At 36.4% G+C, this 22814-nt stretch overlaps 1 protein-coding gene across 1 annotated transcript; it reads left to right on the forward strand.

The window, feature by feature from the left end:
• Positions 1–3984: 3984 nt before the first annotated feature.
• LOC116726733 (synaptic vesicle membrane protein VAT-1 homolog) lies at positions 3985–22196 on the forward strand. The gene is made up of 6 exons (XM_032573586.1): positions 3985–4621; positions 15230–15437; positions 18287–18457; positions 18546–18635; positions 19681–19919; positions 21790–22196. Exons 1-6 carry the CDS (start codon positions 4202–4204, stop codon positions 21979–21981), a joined length of 1320 nt encoding a protein of 439 aa, XP_032429477.1. The 5' UTR covers positions 3985–4201; the 3' UTR covers positions 21982–22196.
• The last annotated feature ends 618 nt before the right edge of the window (positions 22197–22814 follow it).

A 22814-nucleotide genomic window follows, 5' to 3' on the forward strand; every position in this document is an offset into this window, starting at 1 on the left:
CACATAAGTTAATAATATGATTAAAAACCTAAATATCAGGTCAGTGTTAAAAAAAATTTAATTTAAAATTTTTTTAAATTGACTTTTTAAAAAATGTTTTACATCATGTTATAATGTAATCCCCTCATCAAAACCAAACCTGGAGTGTTGCCGTAACTCTTCATGCATGTTTGAGAAATCCTTTCATCTCCATGGCAACCATGCAGATGTGCAAACTGGTCCTAGACCCGCCTTCGAGACGCAGCTCCTCCTTGTAGCTGCAGTTTCCAAGCCTCTGAGCTTCCACACTCTCACCCACTCAGCTCCTTCAGACTAGCCAGCAGAAATTAGCAAAAACTTGGTGGAACTGATCTGCTGAGCTCATTATGCAAACTACTTCTTAGCTCAGCGCTGGTAAAAACGATGTTAAAGGGTTAATAAAGGAGCCGTGTTGTGATGACTTCCTGAAAGAGCAGGAGTTTCTTAAAGAGACAGAGGGCCAAATTCAAGGCCTTAAATTACAACGTCAAATTTCTTTTAAATCATATTTGATATGTGCAGCATTTTTTACAACAACTGAAGGTAACATATTACTTTATTGTGCCTGGAAAAAACATACTACTGTCTCTTTAATACTGTTGTCAAACTCAAGGTCCGGGGGCCAAATGTGGCCCGTTGTAGCTTTTTATGTTCTATACTTTTAGACTCCAAATTACATGCATAACTCCCTTCAGTTTTACAACAAATCTGCAAAACTCACTCAAAGTTCACACAAAACCAACAAATCCCCAATTTTTTTCAGATTTTTACTGCAAATTTTTCTCAAAATTGGCGAAAAACGTTTTGGGTTTAATTGACTGCTGCTTCAACCTTACTTGATGTCAAGTTATAGTCCGTGATCGATACGGCGATTAATGAAAAGTTACATTTAACATCATACATTAGCACAAATCTAAAAAGAATTTGTACAAATATTTCTAAATTAGCTCCACAAAATCTGTGATTTTAATTGCAAAAATAAAACAAAAAACACAAAAACAATCACAAAATCCTGGTGAAAAGATGATCAATATTATTTAATTTTAAGAAACAAATAGCTTTTTATTGACATTTTAACAGTTTAATTGGTTTCTCAATACATTCTGGCACAACCGGCCCTTTAAGAAAATTCAGATTTTTGATATGGCTTTAATAGATGTTCATGCCTCCCTATTACTCCTTTTCTGATACCGCCCTGGGCGACTGCCCATTTGTTTCACATCTAAAACTATCGTCTGAAAAAAGCAGACGATGAAGATGTATTTTTATTTTTCAGTACCACAGCGAGTCTTCAAAGCATCTAAATAAACAGAAGAGTGACTTCCTGAGAGGAAAGTTTAGTTAGTTTACAGCAACACAATTTAACAGGGGTGTGTAAACTTTTCAGAGCAAATTTAGAAGTCAGACCACTGGATCGGTAATACTTCTCTAACAACTCCATCTGAACTTTATTAAGGAATAAGAAATGGTGGTGTGAAAAATTCAGAGACTCAAACCCGCTAAAAAAAACAAAAAGAAAAAATCAGCTCTGTGTTTGTCACCACTTCCTGTCAGCCTCATTCAGTCAGCAGTAAGAAATGTAACAGCAGCAGCTCTGCATGCAGGATGCAAGCGTGTGTGTGTGTGTGTGTGTGGGGGTGTGTGTGTGTGTGTGTGCGTGTGCGTGTGTGGGTGTGGGTGTGTGGGTGGGTGTGTGTGTGTGTGTGTGTGTACAACAATCTGTGGGTTTGTTTTATAGTTCAGCTAGTCAGAGCAAGAAGTCTAAGTTCACTGTTTAACAGCTGTTCCAAAGAGACAACAATATAATGCAAAAATGCACTAATAACATCTTTATCCATCCATCCATCCATTTTCTGTTCACCCTTTGTCCCTAATGGGGTCGGGAGGGTTGCTGGTGCCTATCTCCAACTAGAAAACACATTTAGTCCAATCTGCTTTATTTCTCAAAGAATGTAAGTGAGAAATTATATTTCTTTCAGCTGTAAACTGGAGAAAATCCAGTCTTTCCTCAACGGGTTTCCAGTGTCCGGGTTTTCTGTCTCTCCGCCTCACATCGCTGAAGTTTTTTATGCCAACATAACAGATCTGCCAGTTTTTCAAACCTCCGTCAAGTTAGTCAGAGACAGGAAGAACAACACCGGAAGTCAAGTACACCTATCACAATAAAATATTTCTTTATTTTTTTCCTACCGTGATAATTTATCCATATTTGAAACTTGACATTTCAAATCTGACACTGAACAAGTAAATCACGCTAATAAAAGGAAACCTGCTTTCATATTTCGTACTGATTTATGCATTTATGTTTTTGAATTTTGTTTAAAAATATGTATATGAAGGGCAGTGGTTTAAATATGTTTTTAAACAACTTGTCAGCTTCACTGATATTCACTTATATGACAACATTTAGCATTAAATAGTAACATTAAATAATAAGCATTTGGAGAGAATTTAAATTCAATTAATTAAATAATACAAAATAGATATGAAAGATTTTTTTTCCCAATGCAATTTTATTTTTAAAAAGACATAACTTGATCTAGATGCTAATTACTTAATCTAAAATTAAACCCACATTCATCTTAACCAGACTTCAAAGGGCTTCAAAGGCAGTAGCCCAGGTCTCAAATTTTTCAGGGGCACCCAGAAATATTAAAAAAAAAAAAAAAAAAAAAAATATATATATATATATATATATATATATATATATATATATATATATATATATATATATATATATATATATATTCCAGCAGGGTATCTGATTACCCTGCACATAACAGCAGGGTGCAAGATACTGGCAGGGAAAGCGTACATGGAACGACATAACCAAGTTGCAGGCATAGTGTACAGAAACATCTGTGCAGAATATGGACTGGAAACCCCGAGATCAAAGTGGGAAACACCCCCAAAGGTGGCGGAGAACGCCAGAGCTAAGATCCTGTGGGACTTCCAGATCCAGACAGACAAAATGGTAATGGCGAACCAACCAGACATTGTCGTAGTGGATAAACAACAGAGGAAAGCCGTTGTGATAGATGTAGCAATACCAAGCGACTGCAACATCAGGAAAAAGGAGCACGAGAAACTAGAGAAATACCAGGGCCTCAGGGAGGAACTGGAGAGGGCCTGGAAGGTGAAGACCACAGTGGTGCCTGTGGTCATCGGGGCCCTCGGGGCAGTCACCCCCAAACTGGACCAATGGCTACAACAGATCCCAGGAACAACATCAGACATCTCAGTCCAGAAATGTGCAGTCCTTGGCACAGCCAAGATACTGCGCAGAACCCTCAAGCTCCCAGGCCTCTGGTAGAGGACCCGAGCTCAGAGGATAAGAACCACCCGCGGTGGGTGAGAAGGGAATTTTTTATATATATATATATATATATATATATATATATATATATATATATATATATATATATATATATATATATATATATATATATATATATATAGGTGGTTCGGGTCAAGGCGTGCGGGCTATATATATATATATATATATACATATACATATATATATATTTATATATTGTGTTTTGCAGACACTATTGTTTATATAAGAGTCAATACCATGTGAGTTGTAATAATATTTTGGTATTTTTAAAAATATAAACGGTACTCGAGAACTTGAAAAATACAAATTAAAGTAATTTATTTTGGGGACAACAAGGAGTTACTGGCCAAAGGACTTATTAATCCTACCATCATCAGTTCATACCTAACTATGTGTAAAACTACCTATTAATGTACTTTAATTTACAAAAGCAACATATTTTTTTCTAGTAAATCCGACCCTGATTATTATTATTATTATTATAAATGTATTTATATATTGTTAACAACAGTCTTTAAAATGTGTTTTTTGTTGTGCTGCTTACCTAAACGATCCAGCTGCCCTTTATGAGTTTTATTGTGAAATTACCCACCGGAAATCCTGTGGTTACTGTGTCACGCCTCATTTTAACCACTTGTTGAGTGGAGCGCACACGGGCAACCGGAGAGAGGCAATCTGGTTTGCAAACAACGCGGGTGTCTTTATAAGGAGCCTCTTATTTATGACAGCCGTTTGAATCGGAAACATCTTTCTTTAATTTTCCCCGTTTCCGCTTCTTGAGCCTCCGGACTCCAGCAAACGGACACGAACTGAAAATCTTGCGAAAGCTTCCTAAAAGTGGTGAAGATGATGTCTGGCGAAGAAGAGGCTCCAACTCCGCAGCAAGAACCGGAGCAGGTGAAGGAGACCGACGAACCTCCACCGGCCGCCGCCGCCGAAGAAGAAGAAAAAGAAAAACTAGCCAAGCTGGCGTCAGGCAGCGGCAGCCCCGCAGCCGCCGAGGAGGAGACGCCCATCACCTACCGGGCTCTGGTGCTGACGGGATACGGAGGCTGCGATAAGATCAAGCTGCAGGTGAAGAGCATGAAGAAGGCGTCGCTGAAGGCCGGGGAGGTTCTGGTTCGGGTCAAGGCGTGCGGGCTGAACTTCGCCGAGCTGCTGGGGAAGCAGGGGCTGTACGAGCTGCTGCCGGCCCCGCCCGTCACGCTGGGCATGGAGGGCTCCGGGGTCATCGAGGCGGTGGCGGAGGACGTGACGGACAGAAAAGTGAGTAACTGAACGCGTTCACGCGCACGGCCGGTCAGAGGAGTTATGGGGCCCAGGGCAGGGTTCAGGTTGGGGGCCCAACATCCTCTATATCAGCGCTGAAATTCCTGTTATTGATCATTTTTAATCACGTTTGGGTTTTAAAACTGCAGTATGTAACTTTTACTTTTTTTTTTAAATATATGTGTTGTTTTGTTGTTGTTTTTTTTTTGTTTTTTTAACATATTTGTTAAAACCATCACCATGTTGTGACAGATTAAGACACAGATAATCTGTGAAAAGATGCATCTCCTTCCTGAGCTACTACTGCCATATGAAAAAAGAAGCACCAGTCCTGTCCCAATAAGCAATAAATTAATTAATCACAGGATATACTGAAATGAGCTCATTGATTTCCATTAGCATGATTGATCATTTTTCTCTTTTCTCTCTACCCAAAACTGGATGACAAAAGTCTTTAGTCTTAGTTTGTGAGGATCAACTTTATTCAAAGAGTCTAATTCTAATAATTCATTTAATTTGTTGTTTCTGTTGTTTTGCTTATTTATTTTGTATATTTAAAATGTCTTCCGGTTCCATTGTTAAATGTTCATTAGAATGTGAAGTTTATTAATCTTTGAGAATGTGTTCTAGCATTATTGTACCATTACCATAATATTATTTGAAAATTGTCTTAAGCCAACAATAGTGTCGTTTATCGTGATAAATTATGGGACAATTTATCGTCCAGCAAAATTTATTATCACTCCCAACATAAAATAACCAATCAGAGCCAGGAGATGGAATTTAGCACAGTCAATCAAGCTCATGCAGTAGCTGCTAAATGTGCCCACTACGGAGAAACAACTTACTGTCATTGGTGGCTAACTAGCTTGATCGAAATCAATCAGTAAATAGATCAAGATTATTTATATAACACATTTCAGCAACAAGGCAGTTCAAATCATAAAAAATACAAAGTCACAAAAGACACCACAGTAAACCAGTAAACATTATATTTCATCAAGTGCTGTCATTACACATCAAAATGTTTCATTCAAACATTGAATGAAACATTCAAACAGGTGGGTTTTAAGTCTGACAAAACCTTTAAAATATGCTTTTTGGGTTATAAAAAAGAGTTGATGGTTTGCTTTTTGAATAATTGTGAGCCGTTCATGTAATGCAGGGCTTTTTCTTCTGAAAGCTGTGTGGGATGAAGCTCTTTTCCTGCATTATGTTCCACTCTGGTCTTATGAAAGCTGCCACTGTCTGCTTTACAGCGTGGCCTTGAGGCCTTTTCTTTCCCTCACTCACAGCAGGAGTGCCTCATTTCCCACCTTTCTTCATAAGAACTTTCCTCATATTCATCTAAATTACTGTCAGGGCTGACATGTAAACAAATAAATCAGTTATTAACAAGCAGATCGATTATGGCTGCTCTATGTTCCTCTAATAGAAGCTTTTGAACAGATCAGAGAGTATTAAAAGTGTTGGGACATATTATTTGTTATTTGAGGCACCTTCTCTTGAAGTGTTCATTTATACTGATCCACAGGTCAGTGGGTTGTCGGCTTCCACGTGCATGCTGGGTTTTTTATTTTTATTTTATGGCATCTTATTGAAGATAAAAGCAGAACGAGTCATGGCAGCAAACCTTGCAGCTTTTGCTAAAAGTTCAGCTACTTTCTCTGCTGGCTCAGACTATAAGGAGCAAATCAAACCTCCTTACAATGCATCTCTCTAATTATATGAAAAATATATATACTTTATTGATCCCAAATGGAAATTTAAATGTTTATTTAGATCATGTTATTCAGGTTTCTTCAAAGAGTTGTAGATGCTTATAGAGCACATGTCAAACTCGAGGGCCGGGGGCCAAATCTGGCCCGCCATAGATTTTTATGTGGCCCTTTAGACTCCAGATAACATCAATAAGTCCCTCCAGTTTTTCACAAATCTTAAAAATTCACACAAAATCAACAAATCCCCACATTCTTTCTGATTTTTACTGCAAATTTCTTTCCAAAAAAACATTGGATTTAAGTGACTGCTGCCTCAGCCTCACTGGATGTCAAGTTATATCTGTGATCGATACGGCTATTAATAAAAAGCCACCTTTAATGTCATACATTAGCTCAAATATCGTCAAAATTTCTTACAAATATTTCCAAATTACCACCACAATATCTATGATTTAGATTTTTTTTAAAAACACAAAAACAATCACAAAATCCTGGATGGACTGAGCAGTTCAATATTTCATTTTAAGAAACACTTATTAAATGCAAATGGCTGTTTACTGATATTTTAACAGTTTTATGGATTTTATCAATGCATTCTGGCACGACCGGCCCTTTAAGAGCATTAAGATTTTTGATTTGCCCCAAAATAAAAATGAGTGAAAATGATGTCAGAGGTTTTATTTTTAGCATGGCTAATGTTACAACAGCAAGATAAATGCGGGTAACTATGGCAACCGGTGACAGTTTGAAGGCGGATCGGCTCTTTCCGCAGTCCAGTTGCTCGCCCATCCGCTGTGTTTACAAACAAATAATTCATCACTAGCTGTGGTAAGGAAGCATTTCCTGTAGCTGTCTGTGTCGCAGTGAATCTGAAGAAGCCTCTGATAGAAGACGCAAAACTTTGTTGATTTTCCGCGAGAGTTGGAGAAACACAATTTCGCAATTGCTGTGTTTCCATTAAATAAGAGAAAAATTTTTTAAATCACATCTGAATAAGTTTATTCAGAAACATCATCCTCCAACTACTTCCTGTCAGGTTGTTTTGGTCTTTTTCGCCATCCGGTTGTTGATCACATGACTCGTGAGATGCAAAAAAAGTGTTTCCATTGCCGTTTTGCAAAATGCACAGCCAACAAAAACCCCGACATCTTCCTATCGGAAAAACCTTTTAATGGAAAACTTGAATTATTTTGAAATTGCTGTTTTCCCATAAAGCAAATTTATTTTTGTAATTACATTTTGCTCAATTTTTGTTAGGATTGTCCATAAAATTAGCTTAACTTATCTTAGCAAAGCTAATTTTAAGCACATAGAAAACACAAAATGTTCACATTTGAATGAGTGAAACGTTTATTATTTTATTTTTCTCCTTTTTATAAAAAGTTTTAAGAGTAGGCGCCTTAAAATGAGACGTCTAGGAGTATCCTGCTTTCTTTCTATCTATTCTTTGAGGTTTTCTGGATGTTTCTGTTTTGCATTTACAGGGGACAGAATTTGTTGCAGCTATTAAATACATTCCTGACCTGTTTTCATGCTACAACCACAAGCTTCGGTGAACTTTATAAGGTTTTTATGTGATAAAGCAACAAAGAGTGGCACGCAATTGTGCAATGGAAGAAAAATAACACTTTTTCTACACATAAAAATAAAAAAATTGTCTTGCATTTTCATTAAGCTTCCCTGAGTCTGTACCTTTTGCTGCCATTAGACTGCAACTGTAAAATAAAAATTCTATTTAAATCCATCAAACTGTTGACACTTAATTGTAAATGTCAGCCTTTTGCAGAAATGCAGAGTTGATGCACTTTGTAATGTGTCAATACATGAAATGCGTCTCAGAGCGAGATTTCACTTCTTGTTTTGAGGCCAAATTTATATTTATTCTTGCTGAGAAACTCTGAAACATTTTTTTAGCCTCATCTGAAGATCAGCAGTAGCAATTTTAGTGATGTCTTTAAAACAGTTTCAAGAACCTAGACTTTTTGATGAAATCCATTATAGAGATGGCATGCCGGAAACTTCCACTGTCTTAACAGACAAATAAAATACTAAAAGTTAAAAGTTCAAGGTGTTGGTTTTATTAAGTCTCTTCCTTCTTTTCCAAAGTTGCAAGAATCTATATAAACTGTTATAGGCCTCTGTAGAAAAAACTACAGAAACCCAAAGTCAGACTTTGGCAGGAACTAGTTATAATTACTCAATTAAATTGATACATATGTAGTAAAAATACTTTTTACAGTATTTGAACTACATTGCACATTTTTACTTTTATTTGAGTAATTTTATTATGAAGTATTTTTACTCTTAAACGAGTAAAATTTCTGGGTTTTCTACCCACTAGAAGAAAGACAAACACAGACACACACCTGCAGTTTTTGATCAAATTTAGTAAGTTTTTTATTGAAAGAAACTGATTTGCAAAAGATTATTTCTCAGCATGATTTTTAATGACGTATCACGTGAACAAACGCATTCATGTGTGATTTTAATCGCATTTCTTAAATAACGGAAACACCGCAATTGCAAAATGTTATTTTTTCAACATTAACAGAGTATTGACAAAGTTTTGCATGCATTTGTAATGGAAGCAGTAACTTAAACTATGTCTCTGAGCTGTTATGTAATCTATATTTACGTCTGCAGTTATTGCACAGAAAAGTTGCAGCTGCATGTCTGTGCCACACTTACTCCCTGCCTGCAGCAGGCTCTGCACGGTAATACTAAAACTGGAATTCAAATGCAGCTCGTCATAATCACTGCATTGAAATGAATAGAATGGTTTGTTCTGGTAGGTTTAAAACGAAGGGAGAGGCGTACATTATCAACAACGAGTCCGACTGGCAGAAACAACTTCGCTTAATCCTCCTTCAGAACAACCAACCTGACCCTATTGATTGTTTTCAAATCATTGTTATGCTTTAAAAATAATAACATATCTTTGCTCTTTACAAAAAAGCAATATCGTTTGTCTTTTTGGAGATTCCCACCTTTTTGTAGCGATTTGTCAGTGTAGAAATAAGTTTGAAATGTTCTGTACTGGGTTTGGTTGTGCTATCATACATGGTTGACATGTTTGTTATCTAAGTTTTACCAAAGCTGCTCATTATCCCTCGCTGCCTGTAAAGAATTTCCCTCCCCCTCCTCTTTCTACACTCCCTCTCATTCCTGTTGCCATGTTTCCCCTCCGCTTTCTTAGATCAGGATTCCTATAAACACTGCAGTGCGATTTAGGGCAAAAACCTCAAAAAGGAAGTACAGGAAGCAGTCGGAAATCCCAGCAGAGTTTGGGGCTAAAAATCTGAAACGTATTCACCCTGAAGATGTGAAGATTTGAAGAAAAATGGAGTCCGCCGCCGCGGGTTGTTTGGCTTTGTTTTGTGTAAGAATTTGGGTGGGCCTTGCAGTGTGAGAGCAAAGAGCTGCAGACAATAACATAAAAGGATGCCAAAGTGTTTTTGGAGTGAGGCGGACCAGGTCAGTGTCTCCAGATAAGGACTGGAGGGTGTGGCTGTTTCATAAAACATTTGGGAACAGGACAGACTGGAGTACTGATCCCTTTAAAACTCATTATCAATTATTATTCTGTTACAGTCAGGCTGGACAGTAAATCAGTAACGATACATGCATCACAACAGACGTGTGATCAGTATCCATACAGAGGTCTCATGTGACATCACACTTCAGTGAACTTTATAGCTGGCAGCCATCTTGGCAGGCAGATGCTGTGGAGTTGCTCTGACAACAATAAACAAGCCACAAGCTTAGAACTAGCTCTCGCCTCGTTCCTAACCTGTAAACAAGTACTTTACAACTACTTGATTACTCTACATAATACTCAGATAAATATCAGTGGTATTTACTGTAGCATTCACTACCGAACTAACAAAATTAGTTTAGATCAGGCTGCCCAAAGTCGGTCGAGGGCCGGCATCCTGCCTGTTTTAGTTCTCTACCTGGTGGTAATAACAACCTTTTCAGCATGTCAATGTTCTTCTTAGGCCTCTAATGAGCCATCATTTGATCCAGGTGCGTTTAAACCAGGGAGAGAACTAGAACATGCAGGATGCCGGCCCTCGAGGACCGACTTTGGGCACCACTGGCTTTGATAATGTAGCTTTTATCTACTAGCTAAAATGGACATGTAGTCTAAGTGTTTGTTACCACATTTATTTACTCTGCCAGTTACCAGAAGCTTGTAGTTCACACAAAGAGTTTGTACAAATCCGTTTAAAGGTTTATTGTTGTATGCACTCTTCATGTTCACTAGAATGGAGGCAGCTTGTCCACAAAATATTTTCCTCCTCCATTTCATATGGATGGATCGATCGATCAGTAGCCATTTTGCTCATGTGTCTTTCTCTCGCGCATTGGTCAAGGGTGTCCACATGTCTTCTTTTTGTTGGTCTCGAAGCCATTTGTCCGCTATGCATTGCTCATGCGCTCGCCTACTAAGATGGCGCGGATCACTTATAAAATATTCACTGAACTCACAATCCAGAACCGCACAGCATTCTGGGAGATATAGGCAGAGTAAAGGCTTTAGTCACTCAATCTCTCACGGCCAACTAAGCAAGTTTGATGGCGTCAACTAACTCACTCACTCTGGTTGCCTAGCAACCCACTCATTCTTTTGGTTACCTAGCAACGGCCTGTTGAGTAACTTGCGCAGCAGCAGTTTCAGGCTTGGATGTTTTACAGTTTTCATCAGAACAGACCCAGCATTCTTCATCAGATTGCCAGGCCGTTTTTAAGTGCCTGGTTCTGGTGCTGCTTTCCCAACCAATGGTATCAGAAGAGATTACATTCTCAACAAACAAACTCTGACCCTGTTTCTGTTAAAAACTAAAATTATCTCCTCTGTTTTGTTCATATTCATAATAAGCGTTTCGACACCATGAAACAAACTTGATGGCTTCAGGTTCATCCAAGTATCGCAGATGTCAGGACTTTGACTTGTGCTGAGTCTCTAGGTCACTAAATGTTAATAAAGTAGTGACTTATTAAAAATGCAGAACATTTAGTAACTGTTGTGAAATATAGCAAGTATATTCAAGTGACAAATCCTGTTGTTTACAAAAATATGTAGACCATAACAGTGTAAGACAATCAATTTTTAATTTTCACATTTTTGGTGTTGTATGAATTTCTTTTTTTTTTTAATGTTTTTCAAATCTATGATGATTTATAAAACTTTTTAATGCAAAAATCAGCTGAGTTTTTTTTCTTTTTAGTTCATTGTGGAGAAGGTAAGATTAAGCATTTTACAGTAAAATTTACTTTGCCTTTACTTTTTAATACAAACTTAAATAGAATGGGGGAAAAAAAGTTGAATAATCTCTTTTCCATCAAAACACAAATTTATCTGGAGGCAGCGGACTTGTGACTTGACTTGGAGAAAAATTACTTATGGACATCTTTGTTGCCTACTTAATCCACCTCAGAGCAACTTAAACCGCTTATTCCATGTGAAAATATAAATGTAGATGACGTCCAACTTTCAGTGGTTTTTGGCTCTGAATTCGGACCTTTTTTAATTCCGACTTTGACTTTTTCTTGAATTTCTTTTTTCCAAAAATGATTATTTTTTTCTCTGAATTAAAACTTTTTCAACTTTTTGTCTTGTAATTCTGACCTTTTTGTGTCATAATTACAACTGACTCTTTTTCTTGGATTTATTTTTTCAGAATTTTTTTATTTTTCCATTATTCTGACTTTCAATCAGAATAATGGGAAAAAAGACAGATTTTTTCTTCTTCAGTTGTCCTAATCCTTTTCCATAAGTTTTCTTCTTTCTGCCATCGCTCTGTTGTTACCACATAACACAAACAGCATGATGGATCATTAAAATCATCTGGTTCTCCAAAGAAAGATTTTATCAAATAGTAAAAAAAAAATTATTAATCAAGGATGAATAACAATTTTTTAATCGGATGGGTTTTTTTTGTTTATTTGATTGTTGTTTTTTTTTTGTGAAAAGGGGACAGTACCCCAGGGCAGCGTTTTTCAGGGGAGCCCCAAAGACTTTTTAAAATAATTTTTAGATTTTTAACAATTGCGTGTTTGGCACATTGTACTTTTGCCCAAATTAAGTGAGTTGTACTTTTATTTTTGGATTTTTATGACTGTAAATAATATTCAAGTATCTGGAAATTATGAAGCTATAGTGAAGTTTTTCTGGGAATAACATGGCGTTGTTAACTACAGGATGTATTAAACCTACCATGCATCAGTTTGTACTCACTGTTATGACTACATTAATAGGATCACCTATTAATGTTGTGTAATTTGCATTAGTATTAAGTAATTTTTCCGTAATAAATGGGGCACCAAACTGGCTCCAGCCCATGGCCTCACATCCTTACATGCAGGCTTGGCCAAATCAAACCAAATCAAATAAAATTTTATTTGTATAGCACAGCAACAAAGCATTTCAGAGTTCTTTACATCATAAAAACACAAAATGGAAAGTCATAGAAACACAGTCGGCAATTGAAACATTACATTTTGCCGCCATTACATATCAGACTGTTGATTAATGTTTCGTTTGTTATGTTTCAAAAGCAACTCCAAGCAGGTGGGTTTTTAGTCTAGATTTAAATGCACTCTGTGTTTCAGCTATTTTGCAGTTTTCTGGAAGTTGGTTCCAGATTTGTGGTTCATAGAAGCTGAATGCCACTTCTCCATGTTTGGTTCTGGATGCAGAGCAGAACCAGAAGACCTGAGAGGTCTGGAAGGTTGCTATGACAACAGCAGATCTTTAATGTATTGTGGTGCAAAAGGCGTTCAGTAATTTATAAACTAACAACAATTTTTTAAAGTCTATCCTCAGAGCCAGTGTAGGGACTTTAGAACTGGGGTGATGTGCTCTGACTTCCTGGTTTTAGTCAGAATGCCAGCAGCAGCGTTCTGGATCAGCTTTAGCTGGAGGGTTGATTTTTTTTTTTTTTTAGGCAGACCTGTGAAGACGCTGTTGCAGTAATCGATGCAACTAAAGATAAACGCATGGATGAGTTTCTTTAGATCCTGCCGAGACATCAGTAATGTTCTTCAGGGGTTAGAAGGCCGACTTTGTAACCGTCTTTATGTGGCTCTGAATGTTAATGTCAGAGTTCATCACTGTCATGGTAATATTATTAATCTAACTGCAACACTACCCAGATAAAGCTGTCTTTCTCCCCATACTGTCCAGTTCTACTGTTTGTATAAGACATCTAACCACTTCTTTCATTGAGTACGTCGAGGCTTGACCTCTTCCTCCGTTATTTAGAAGAAGTTTGTCCGGTTTGTTGGGGCGATTGTTAAATGTCTGGGCACGCCTAGCCGTGTAAAAGACTCTGTCAAAACATGTTTTTACAGCCCTGACTCCAGCGTCGCCTGCAGTCACTTAAGTTCAAGCCATCTTTTCAGGAACTGATCTTTCCCCTTTCTTAAAGTGACGACCATGCAGTTTGGGGATCAACCGCCAGGCGAAAATCTGTCACAAATTTCAGTGTCTAGATTCTGGATCAGATCAAAAACAGGGGAGTCTTCTGAGGTGAAAGTGAAAAAAACATTTGCGGTTACTAAAGAAGAGTTTCCACATATGAAAGCTCTGTTTATGTCTGTGGAAGAGATTTCTAATGTCATGAGTTGTTCTCTGCAGGAAGTGGGTGTGTCACTCGGCTACTAAAACTGTTGGGGAGGAAGCATAGTAGCGTTCGCAATCAGATCACAGTTTTCCTGTGTCCTTTGCTGTTTTGGCCCCTTTTCTTAACCATAATGATGCTTTTTTTTCCATTTTGAAAAAATGCAGAGCATGAACATTTTCCAGAAGCAAGAAAAGGATCCAACAAATGTTTTCTCAAAGCACTGTTTCAATTTATGTCCAACTGTGCAGAATTTGGTTAAAAGTTAAATATTTGTTACTGAACTTGCAGTTAAATTTTCCAACCGACTTTCTGATTATCCTAAAGACTTTTAGGAAAATATTGCATTAACTGACAAGTCAAAAAGTGAAAATTAATTTCATCAAGCTGAGTGAAATAGCTCAAAATTAAAATCTGATTGTTTTTAAGACCAGATCCAATTTCTGATTTTAATCAGATTTTTTTCTGCTAAAAAAATAATTTACAAATGACAGAAAATATTTTAAACAATGTTTTAAAAATATAATTGTACATATTTTAAAAATACCTTAAAATATATTTTTTTATATTTTAACAATATATTTTTTGAAAAATGTTTTAAAATATATGTGTTATTTTCAATCACTCCTTTTTGTGAGTTGTAAAAAAGAGTATTAGGACAAGATTACAATAATTATTTAATTACAAGAAGGTAGTCATAATATTAGCATTAAAAACACAATTTTACCTTAAGAATGTCTTAAAATTATGAGAAAATTTTTTTTGTGTGTTGAAATTCTCATAAAATGACAACTTAATTCTCCTAATATTATGACTTTATTCAAATTATTTTGACTTTATTCTCATTATTTTGACTTTGTTGTCATAAAGCTATATTCCTGTATGTTTACGACTATATCCTTGTAGTATTATAACTTTATTCTTGTATTTAAAAAACAAAAAAGTCTTTGCTTGACCTTCCCTGGGGTCAATAGGTGATTGGCAGTGAAAGCTGATTTGTGACTTTCCATTGCTGAGTTTTTTGGAACTGAACCAAAATCATGAACTTATTGCCAAAAAACTGAGTTGAGTATTTTTGTCATCATTTACGTTGTTTCTAGAAGCAGTAAAAATGCAAATGGAAGAACAAAAACATGTAAAAATGTGAATGTTGCACAATATGTCCCCTACAAAACCTTGTGAAATATAAGCCTGACAGCCACAAATTACCAGAAGTTACCATTTTCCTTTTTCTCTTGTCTTTCGCTCTGTTTCCTCAGGTAGGAGATCGCGTCATGGCCATGAACCGCCATGGCATGTGGCAGGAACTGGCGGTCGTTCCCGCTAACCGCACCTTCCCCATTCCAGACGGGATGAGCTTTGAGGAAGCCGCTGCTCTGCCCATCAACTACATGACGGCCTACATGATGCTGTTCGAGATGGCCAACCTCAGGCCAGGGAAAAGCGTCCTCATTCACATGGCTGCCGGTAAGAAAATGTGTTTTATGCAGTTTAAATATTCCAGTTATTGACCTTATTTTATATTTTCTAAAGCTTTATTTTCCTGTGTGGTATGCAGAGGTGAGGGAGTATCCAAAAAGTGTATTAAAGTAAGAGTAGCACTACTTCAAGATACTTTTACTTGAGTAAAAGTGAAAGGTGGCCATCAAAAAAATTACTCTATTAATTTCACATTTTTTGTCAACATTGTTTTTCTCTGTCATCCGAAGAATTGGCTTACAAATCATGATTTTATTTTTGATAAAATCCCAAATGATTTGTCGCTTAGCTGGCAAAATATTTTAACTTTTGCCCTAGTTGAAGTTCTTCATTATATAAAAATAAATAATATTCTAGATGAACATTTCCTCCAATCTCCAAGGCAAAATAATTTGAGTCACAAATCACTCAAAAAAACTACTTTGAATTTCATTACTGCAGTGAAAAGTCATCAGTCGTGGTCAGAACTGAGGCTGTAGTGTGTGTGTGTGTGTGTGTGGGTGTGTGCGTGTGAGCGTGGGTGTGTGGGTGTGTGTGTTATTCATAAAAGGGCAGCCTGGATTGTTATCAGACTTGGTTCCTTTGGCAGCATGTGACATTTAAAGCAACCAGATATTAATATTCTCATCGGTCCAAATGTGTGCAGAATATGTTAAACTGATGCCTGTGATAGATCACAGTATGTTGTATAAAAATAATGATGAAATATATCTTCCGCATTTTTTATATACTATCTTAACAAGTAATTTAATTGTCCTTTCATCAGATAGATATTTTTAAAAACAAAACTCAGTTTCTGGAGGATTTTACTGAAGTAGTATTCTCCATTAGATCTTAGCAGATCTTAGCTTAATTTATGTGTTTTTGCTATAATAACTGACCGTTAGCTTAATTTGCGCAACTTGTCTGTTGCTTAGCTCCCCTAGCTTAGCTTTAGTTTAGCTTCTTTAACTTATATTTAAATTAGCCTTAGCTTGTTTTGTCTAATGAGGCTTAATCTTTGGGTTACTGTTTAACTTACCCTCCTGTGCTACATCTTAGCATGTTGCTCAACTTTGTTTTAGACTTCCATGAATAACTTTATCTAATGAGTCAGGACAGAAGATAATACAGAATAATTATTCACCAAATTGTTTATTTAATGCGAGTGATTTATTCTTGGAATAGTTTAGGACCTTTTCAAGAAGTACAAACCTTTTCAGAAATACAATTCTCGGATGTAGCTTTTTGATTTATGAAGCTCAGCATTTACCATAATATCAAAGTGCCAGTAAACCCCATCGGAGACTAAGTATGGGTCAGTTTTGCTCGTCTCTCTGCCTTCATGTCACCTGACCTTCAACATCTTCGCTCTCGAAGGCCGCCTGCCGGTGCTGAGCAACTAGATGTTTGGTAACTGACCTGTACAAATTCATCTGCAAAAGGCCAAGAGGGACAACAGGTGAACCTGGACACCCAGGTGACCTGTTGAAGGCTACGTTACCATGGAAACCGAATAAACTGATGCTGAAACCGAAGAGCACACACTTCGGGTTCAGCATCAGTTTATTCATTATCCAAGCTTTTAGCAGATGGAAAAATCACACATCCAACCCAAATAGAGCTGGATGTTATTTAAATAAAATTTTAATTGAGCTTTATATGCATTATATTAATCTATAACCAGATGCTTTTTGTTAATTTGTTTATAAAGCTATTTCCCATTTTCCATAGGTGTTAGAGAATCTCTTGAGTTTTAAGTTTTAGTTTTAAACTTGTAAACTGGAGATATGACAATTTAGAAGGTGTATTATTCAGAAAACCTTTCCAAAAATAATATATAAGCAACAAATGTGCTATTACTTTCTCCAGCTGAACAGAAACGGAAATAGGAACAACCTAGAGTTAGCGTATGGCTTTACTTATTACAGCTAATCTGCAAAAATACAAAATCTTACCAAGTAATTTTGGTCTACTTTCTGGTGTAAATATCTTAGTTCACTTGAAATAAGACAAAACTAACTTACAAGCAACTTTTCAGCAAGATATAGGAGCTTATTTAAGTCAGTAATTCCTTAATATTGATGAAAAGGTGCTAGCTCCATTGGTAGAATACTTCATTTATAAACACGTTTTCCATGTTATAAGTGAAATAATCTGAACTAATATTCTCAGACTTGAACCCTCAGAGTCACATAAAGACAGTTACAAAGTCGGCCTTCTACCACCTGAGGAACACTTCGAGGATTAGGATTATTGTCTCGGCAGAATCTAGAGAACTTCATCCATGTGTTTATCTTTCGTTCTGGTCCACTCTGCATCCCCAGAACTAGAACCAAACACGGAGAAGTAACATTTAGCATTTATGCACCATAGATCTGGATCATACTTCCAGAAACAGAACTCAACAGAAACACAGAGTTCCTTTAAATGTAGACTAAAAGCCAACTAGAGTTGGTTTTGGATCATAATAAATGGACCATTGACCAACATATTTGATCTGTATTGATAATTTTAACAATGGCAATTGACAAAATGTAACATCTGTTACTGGTTTTCATAATTTTTGACTACATGATGGGTTTCCACTGACTTGTTGCTGAAATGTGCTTCACAGACAAACTTGATTGATTGATATAAAGTCATACTCTTGGTTTGTATGCAGGTTTTTAAATTCAAACCAGCTGCAGTGAGTCAGGAAGGAGTTTTATAAAAGTGTCTGATCAGCAGAGTGCACATGAAACCACAACAGATGCTGTTTTGTAATCACAGTGCAGAGCGTTTGAAACTGCACCTTAACTAAAAAACAAACCGCCTTCCTGATGGTGCCAGTCTCATCTGTGTGTGCACATCTGTAGGTGGCGTGGGTATCGCTGCTACCCAACTGTGTCAGACCGTGAAGGATGTGACGATTTTCGGCACCGCGTCTGCTTCCAAACACGAGACCATCAGCCAAGGTGGCGTCACTCACCCCATCGACTACCGCACCAAAGACTATGTGACTGAAATCCGTAAAATCAGCCCAAAGGGTGAGAAAACAAAACAGTTTCACTGCTCTGAAACAGAACATTACTATTTTCTGTTGACGGTTTTCTTTCTTCTCTCTTTTATCTGCAGGAGTGGATATTGTCCTGGACCCTCTTGGTGGCTCCGACACTCAAAAAGGTTTCGGTTTGCTAAAACCTCTGGGCATGCTTATCGTCTTTGGTAAGTCATCACATCTGAAGAAGGAAAAATGTATTATTTGATTGTCATGTAGCCTAATTTCTGTGAAATTAAATATTTTTAGTTTAGTTGTTTGTTTTTAACAATACTCTGCACACAACAGCTATTACTATTTTTATTTAAGTTTAATTATTTAATCTGGAAGTAAATACAATATAAGAAATGAGTGGATTATTCTTATATTTAATGGCGCCAAAGCAACTCAAGTCCAGTTTTGTTTTATTAAATGTTATTAATGCATACATCGCTTTTATTGAAGAACAACATATGTATTTGATATTTACATTTCAAAATGTTGTATTTAATGACATAACCAGTTGTTTTCCTTAAGAACATACTGTGGTTTTATTTTGCAAAGTTTGAACAAGTATAATGACTGGAACTGATGGTTAAATGAAGATATGTTAAAGCCGTCAACCACCGTAAGAGCCAAGCAAGAAAAATAAAAATTACAATCATTTTCACTGTTTAAGTGCTACAATTCCTTTCATTAATGCAAACAATCACAGAATTTTCATGAACATTTTAAGATACTTAAATAAACTTTAATCGCCATCACTGACCTTGTTCCCTTAATGACTGAAGTTTAAGTTGAGTTGCTTTTTATCCATTTTTCTGTTAACCTTTTCATTTATCGCTGTTGACTTTCTCTGGTAGAACTGTGTTCTGTTACCATAGCGACCTTAATTAGAAAGTCACCAAAATAAAAGTGTAGAACTTTAACAGGACTTACAATAAACAGAAGTACATAATTACTCTGTTGGCCTTTGCACATTAATTTTATGATGATTCTACCTGTCTGTAAATTTCACTCATGGTTCAAAATGGATCTTTTGAACGGATTTTTAAAGTGAAATAATCCTGAATGTTTGGTTTCCCTCAAAGAGCCGGAAAGTACCATTAATGTAAACGAACAGCCTGTGTTAAAACCTCCAGGTCGCTCAGCTGTTTTCTCTGAATTTTGGATTCAGAGTGCCAACATTTAAATGGCCGTTAAGATTTTGATTTCGTCTCTCTGTGGATCCAGGAGCAGCCAACTGTGTGACGGGCCAGAAGAAGAACCTGCTGGCCATGGCGAAGACCTGGTACAACCAGCTCACCCTCAACACGCTGAAGCTGATGCAGACCAACAAAGCCATCTCTGGCTTCCACCTGGGCTACATCCGGGACGAGGAGCTGTTCGAGGAGACTCTCGTTAAGCTGCTGGAGCTGTACCAGCAGGGGAAGATCAAGCCCCATATTGACTCCTGCTACCACTTTGAAGAGGTTAGTCTGAAGAAATATTCATGCAGGAATGTTTGGCATGTCAACATTTGAATGCACAGGTAACGCTAAACTTATTTTTATTTGTTGCTGTTGAATTAGCACTGTTAACTGTCACTATCATGCGAAATTCACATTTCGCAAGTTTTTGTTCTTCCATTTGGGCCTCAGCTGAATCAGAATCAGATTTTCTTTTATTGTCATTGTGCACAACAAAAGTTACAAAATAGCAACTCTCGAAGGCAAGTCAAATAATTGAATAAAATAAGAATAAATAAGAATATCTCAGTAAATATAAAATATAGTAGGAACACTGAACAACTGGGATGTTAAAACAAATAAATAAATGAAGATCAGGTTTTAAATGGATTATCTGTGTTTTTAAAACAGCCCAAGTGTTTAAAAAAAATACCTTGTTGTTTTTCAGCAATAAGTTAAATTTTTTTTTTTGGGTGTCTGGAAAATCAACCGTTTCAAAAGCTTCACAATTACTGATTACATAAAAAAAAAAATGCATCGCAGAGCGCCACAGGAAATCATTCCTGCCTCTAGCTATCAGAATAAACTACCCCCAACTCTTTAACTTTGAGTTTACTCTGGACTCATCTGTAGATTTATTAAAAGATTAACACATTTCTATGTACGTAATTACTGTTATTTTATTTATTTTATATATGGGTCATTATATGTAATTTAAATCACATATAACAACTAATGTGTATATATTTTATAAATTTTTATATCGCTTGTTTGTATTTGCTAATATTTTTACATTTGGATGGAGTAGTTTGTCAACAAATAAGCAATTTTTTCTTGGGTATAAAAATAAAGTATATTCTATTTTGTTGTTGAGTCACATTCCATGGGCACTGCCCGTTACCTAGCAACGGCAGTCAAGCCCAGCCCGTCACCTAGCAACCCAAGCAGAGTTCCGCTAGGTTTGGTCAACTAGTTTTACTGCTGTGTGCGCTATTCAGTGGCAGATGGAAAAGAAAATATTTTTTTTGTTGTTGTTGGTTGAATGACTTTGTTTAAAAATTGTAATAGTCAATAGACCCAATCCTAATCTGCTCTAGGAAGCATAATGGGTCACCTTTACTAATGATAATTCCAGGTTTTGACCATTATGGTTAGATTAGCAAGAACTTAAAAATTGTAAGCTGAAGAAATAACCGTAGGACTTTTAAATTTGTCTGTAAACTGTAATTTAAAATATATATATATTTCTTCTGAAGAATATACAGTATATACATGCTGCAAAAACACAAAATCTTACCCAGTAATTTTGATCCAGTTTCTAATGCAAATATCTTGGTGAGCTTGAAATAACACAAAACTAACTTAGCTTTTCAGCAAAATAGGAGCTTGTTTTAAGTGAATAATCCCTAGTATTGATAATTAAAAGTATAGAAAACTATTTTCCACTATAACAAAGGAAAAATTGTTTTAGTGAAATAATCTAGTACTTTTTAATCAACCTTAAGGAATTATTCATTTAAAATTTGCTCTTAGACCTTGGATTAAAGAAAATACAGTACTCTAGAAACAGAACCTCATATTATCTGGGGATGCTTAGCTGTAGCAGAATGTGGCACCAATAATATGTCAAGTAATTAGGATCAAATCTTCCCAAGTTCTTTTATTTTTGTTTGGTTTTTTCCTAATATCTTCTGTAGTTTTTACCTATCACCTCTAAGTGCATCTGTGCTGAATTCTTAGCAGCATTAAAAACACAATAATGGCATAAATATGCTGAACATATTGGAAACATTGCTTTGCTCTAAGAGGATCAAAAAGAGTGAATGTTGGATTTTTTAAAATGTATTTTTTTAATGATAAGGGTTCATGGTCATGTCCTTTTCTTCATTCCCAGGTGGCTGACGCCATGAAGCGCATGCACGATCGTCAGAATATCGGGAAAGTCATCCTCCTTCCCGAGCCCAAGAAGAGTGAAGAGAAGCCCGAATCGAACGCAGAGGCAGCGGAAAACTTGGAAAAAGCGGAAACTGCCGTCAGCGAGAAGAAAGAGGATGCTGCAGAAGAAGTTGAAGCAGGAAAGGATTGAGTAAGAGAGCTCATCTTGGTGGCGTTTCCAGCACTTCCTCCACAAATCTGTCCAATTTTTTTTAAGGAGAAAAAAAACAAGAAAAAATGTCTTGAATTCTGTGATTTTTGTCAGTATTCAGCTGTTTGTTTTTGTTGTGCAATATGTCAATAATGTTGTCTGGTTGGGAACCCTTGTTTTTTTGGAAATAAAAGTTCACTTTATTCTGATACATAGCTGAAGAATCATTTATTGTATAAACAGACGGCGCGGAGAAGCAGCTCTGAAACAAACCAACGTTGGTACCATTTGCATGAAACTGAACTTTGACGAATGACTAAGATGCTCAAGCTGAAGAGCTTCACATAAACAAACTGAAGGACTGTGTCTGGCTGTGCTGACGGCAGGCCACGGTCATGTTTATCCACCCAATCAACAACTAATACTGAAAACTGCTTGGAAACTTCACATCACCACCGCAAATCCAACTAAAAACCTGTAAGATCCAAGAAATGTTCAGGAAACAAAGAAAGAATGCAGCTAAAAGAGGAAAAATAATTCAAAGAAAATACCTCTTACAATTCCATAAAATATCATAAAAAATGGGAAAGTAAGTTTCCAGAGTAACGATGGCAGTTTAAAATATGTAATAGAAATATTAAATATAAATCCCAACTCTTAGTGTCTTTAACTTCAAGGTAACTCTGGACTCATCTGTAGGTTTATTAGTAGATTCACTTATTTTCATGCGCGTACTTGCTGTTATTTTATTTATTTTATATAGGTGACTGTCATATTTAAAATACATACACTAATGTGAATATTATTTTTTATACATTTTATATCACTTATTT

Source organism: Xiphophorus hellerii, chromosome 10 (assembly GCF_003331165.1).
Source record: "Xiphophorus hellerii strain 12219 chromosome 10, Xiphophorus_hellerii-4.1, whole genome shotgun sequence".
Taxonomy (NCBI): Eukaryota; Metazoa; Chordata; class Actinopteri; order Cyprinodontiformes; family Poeciliidae; genus Xiphophorus; species Xiphophorus hellerii.

What these genes read in the sequence shown, in the direction of transcription:
- LOC116726733 (XM_032573586.1), top strand. Translation starts at nt 4,202, where the DNA reads ATGATGTCTGGCGAAGAAGAGGCTCCAACTCCGCAGCAAGAACCGGAG. An exon ending in CCGTAAAATCAGCCCAAAGG is followed by an intron (nt 18,458 to 18,545) that starts GTGAGAAAACAA and finishes TTTTATCTGCAG; the next exon opens with GAGTGGATATTGTCCTGGAC. An exon ending in CCTGCTACCACTTTGAAGAG is followed by an intron (nt 19,920 to 21,789) that starts GTTAGTCTGAAG and finishes CTTCATTCCCAG; the next exon opens with GTGGCTGACGCCATGAAGCG.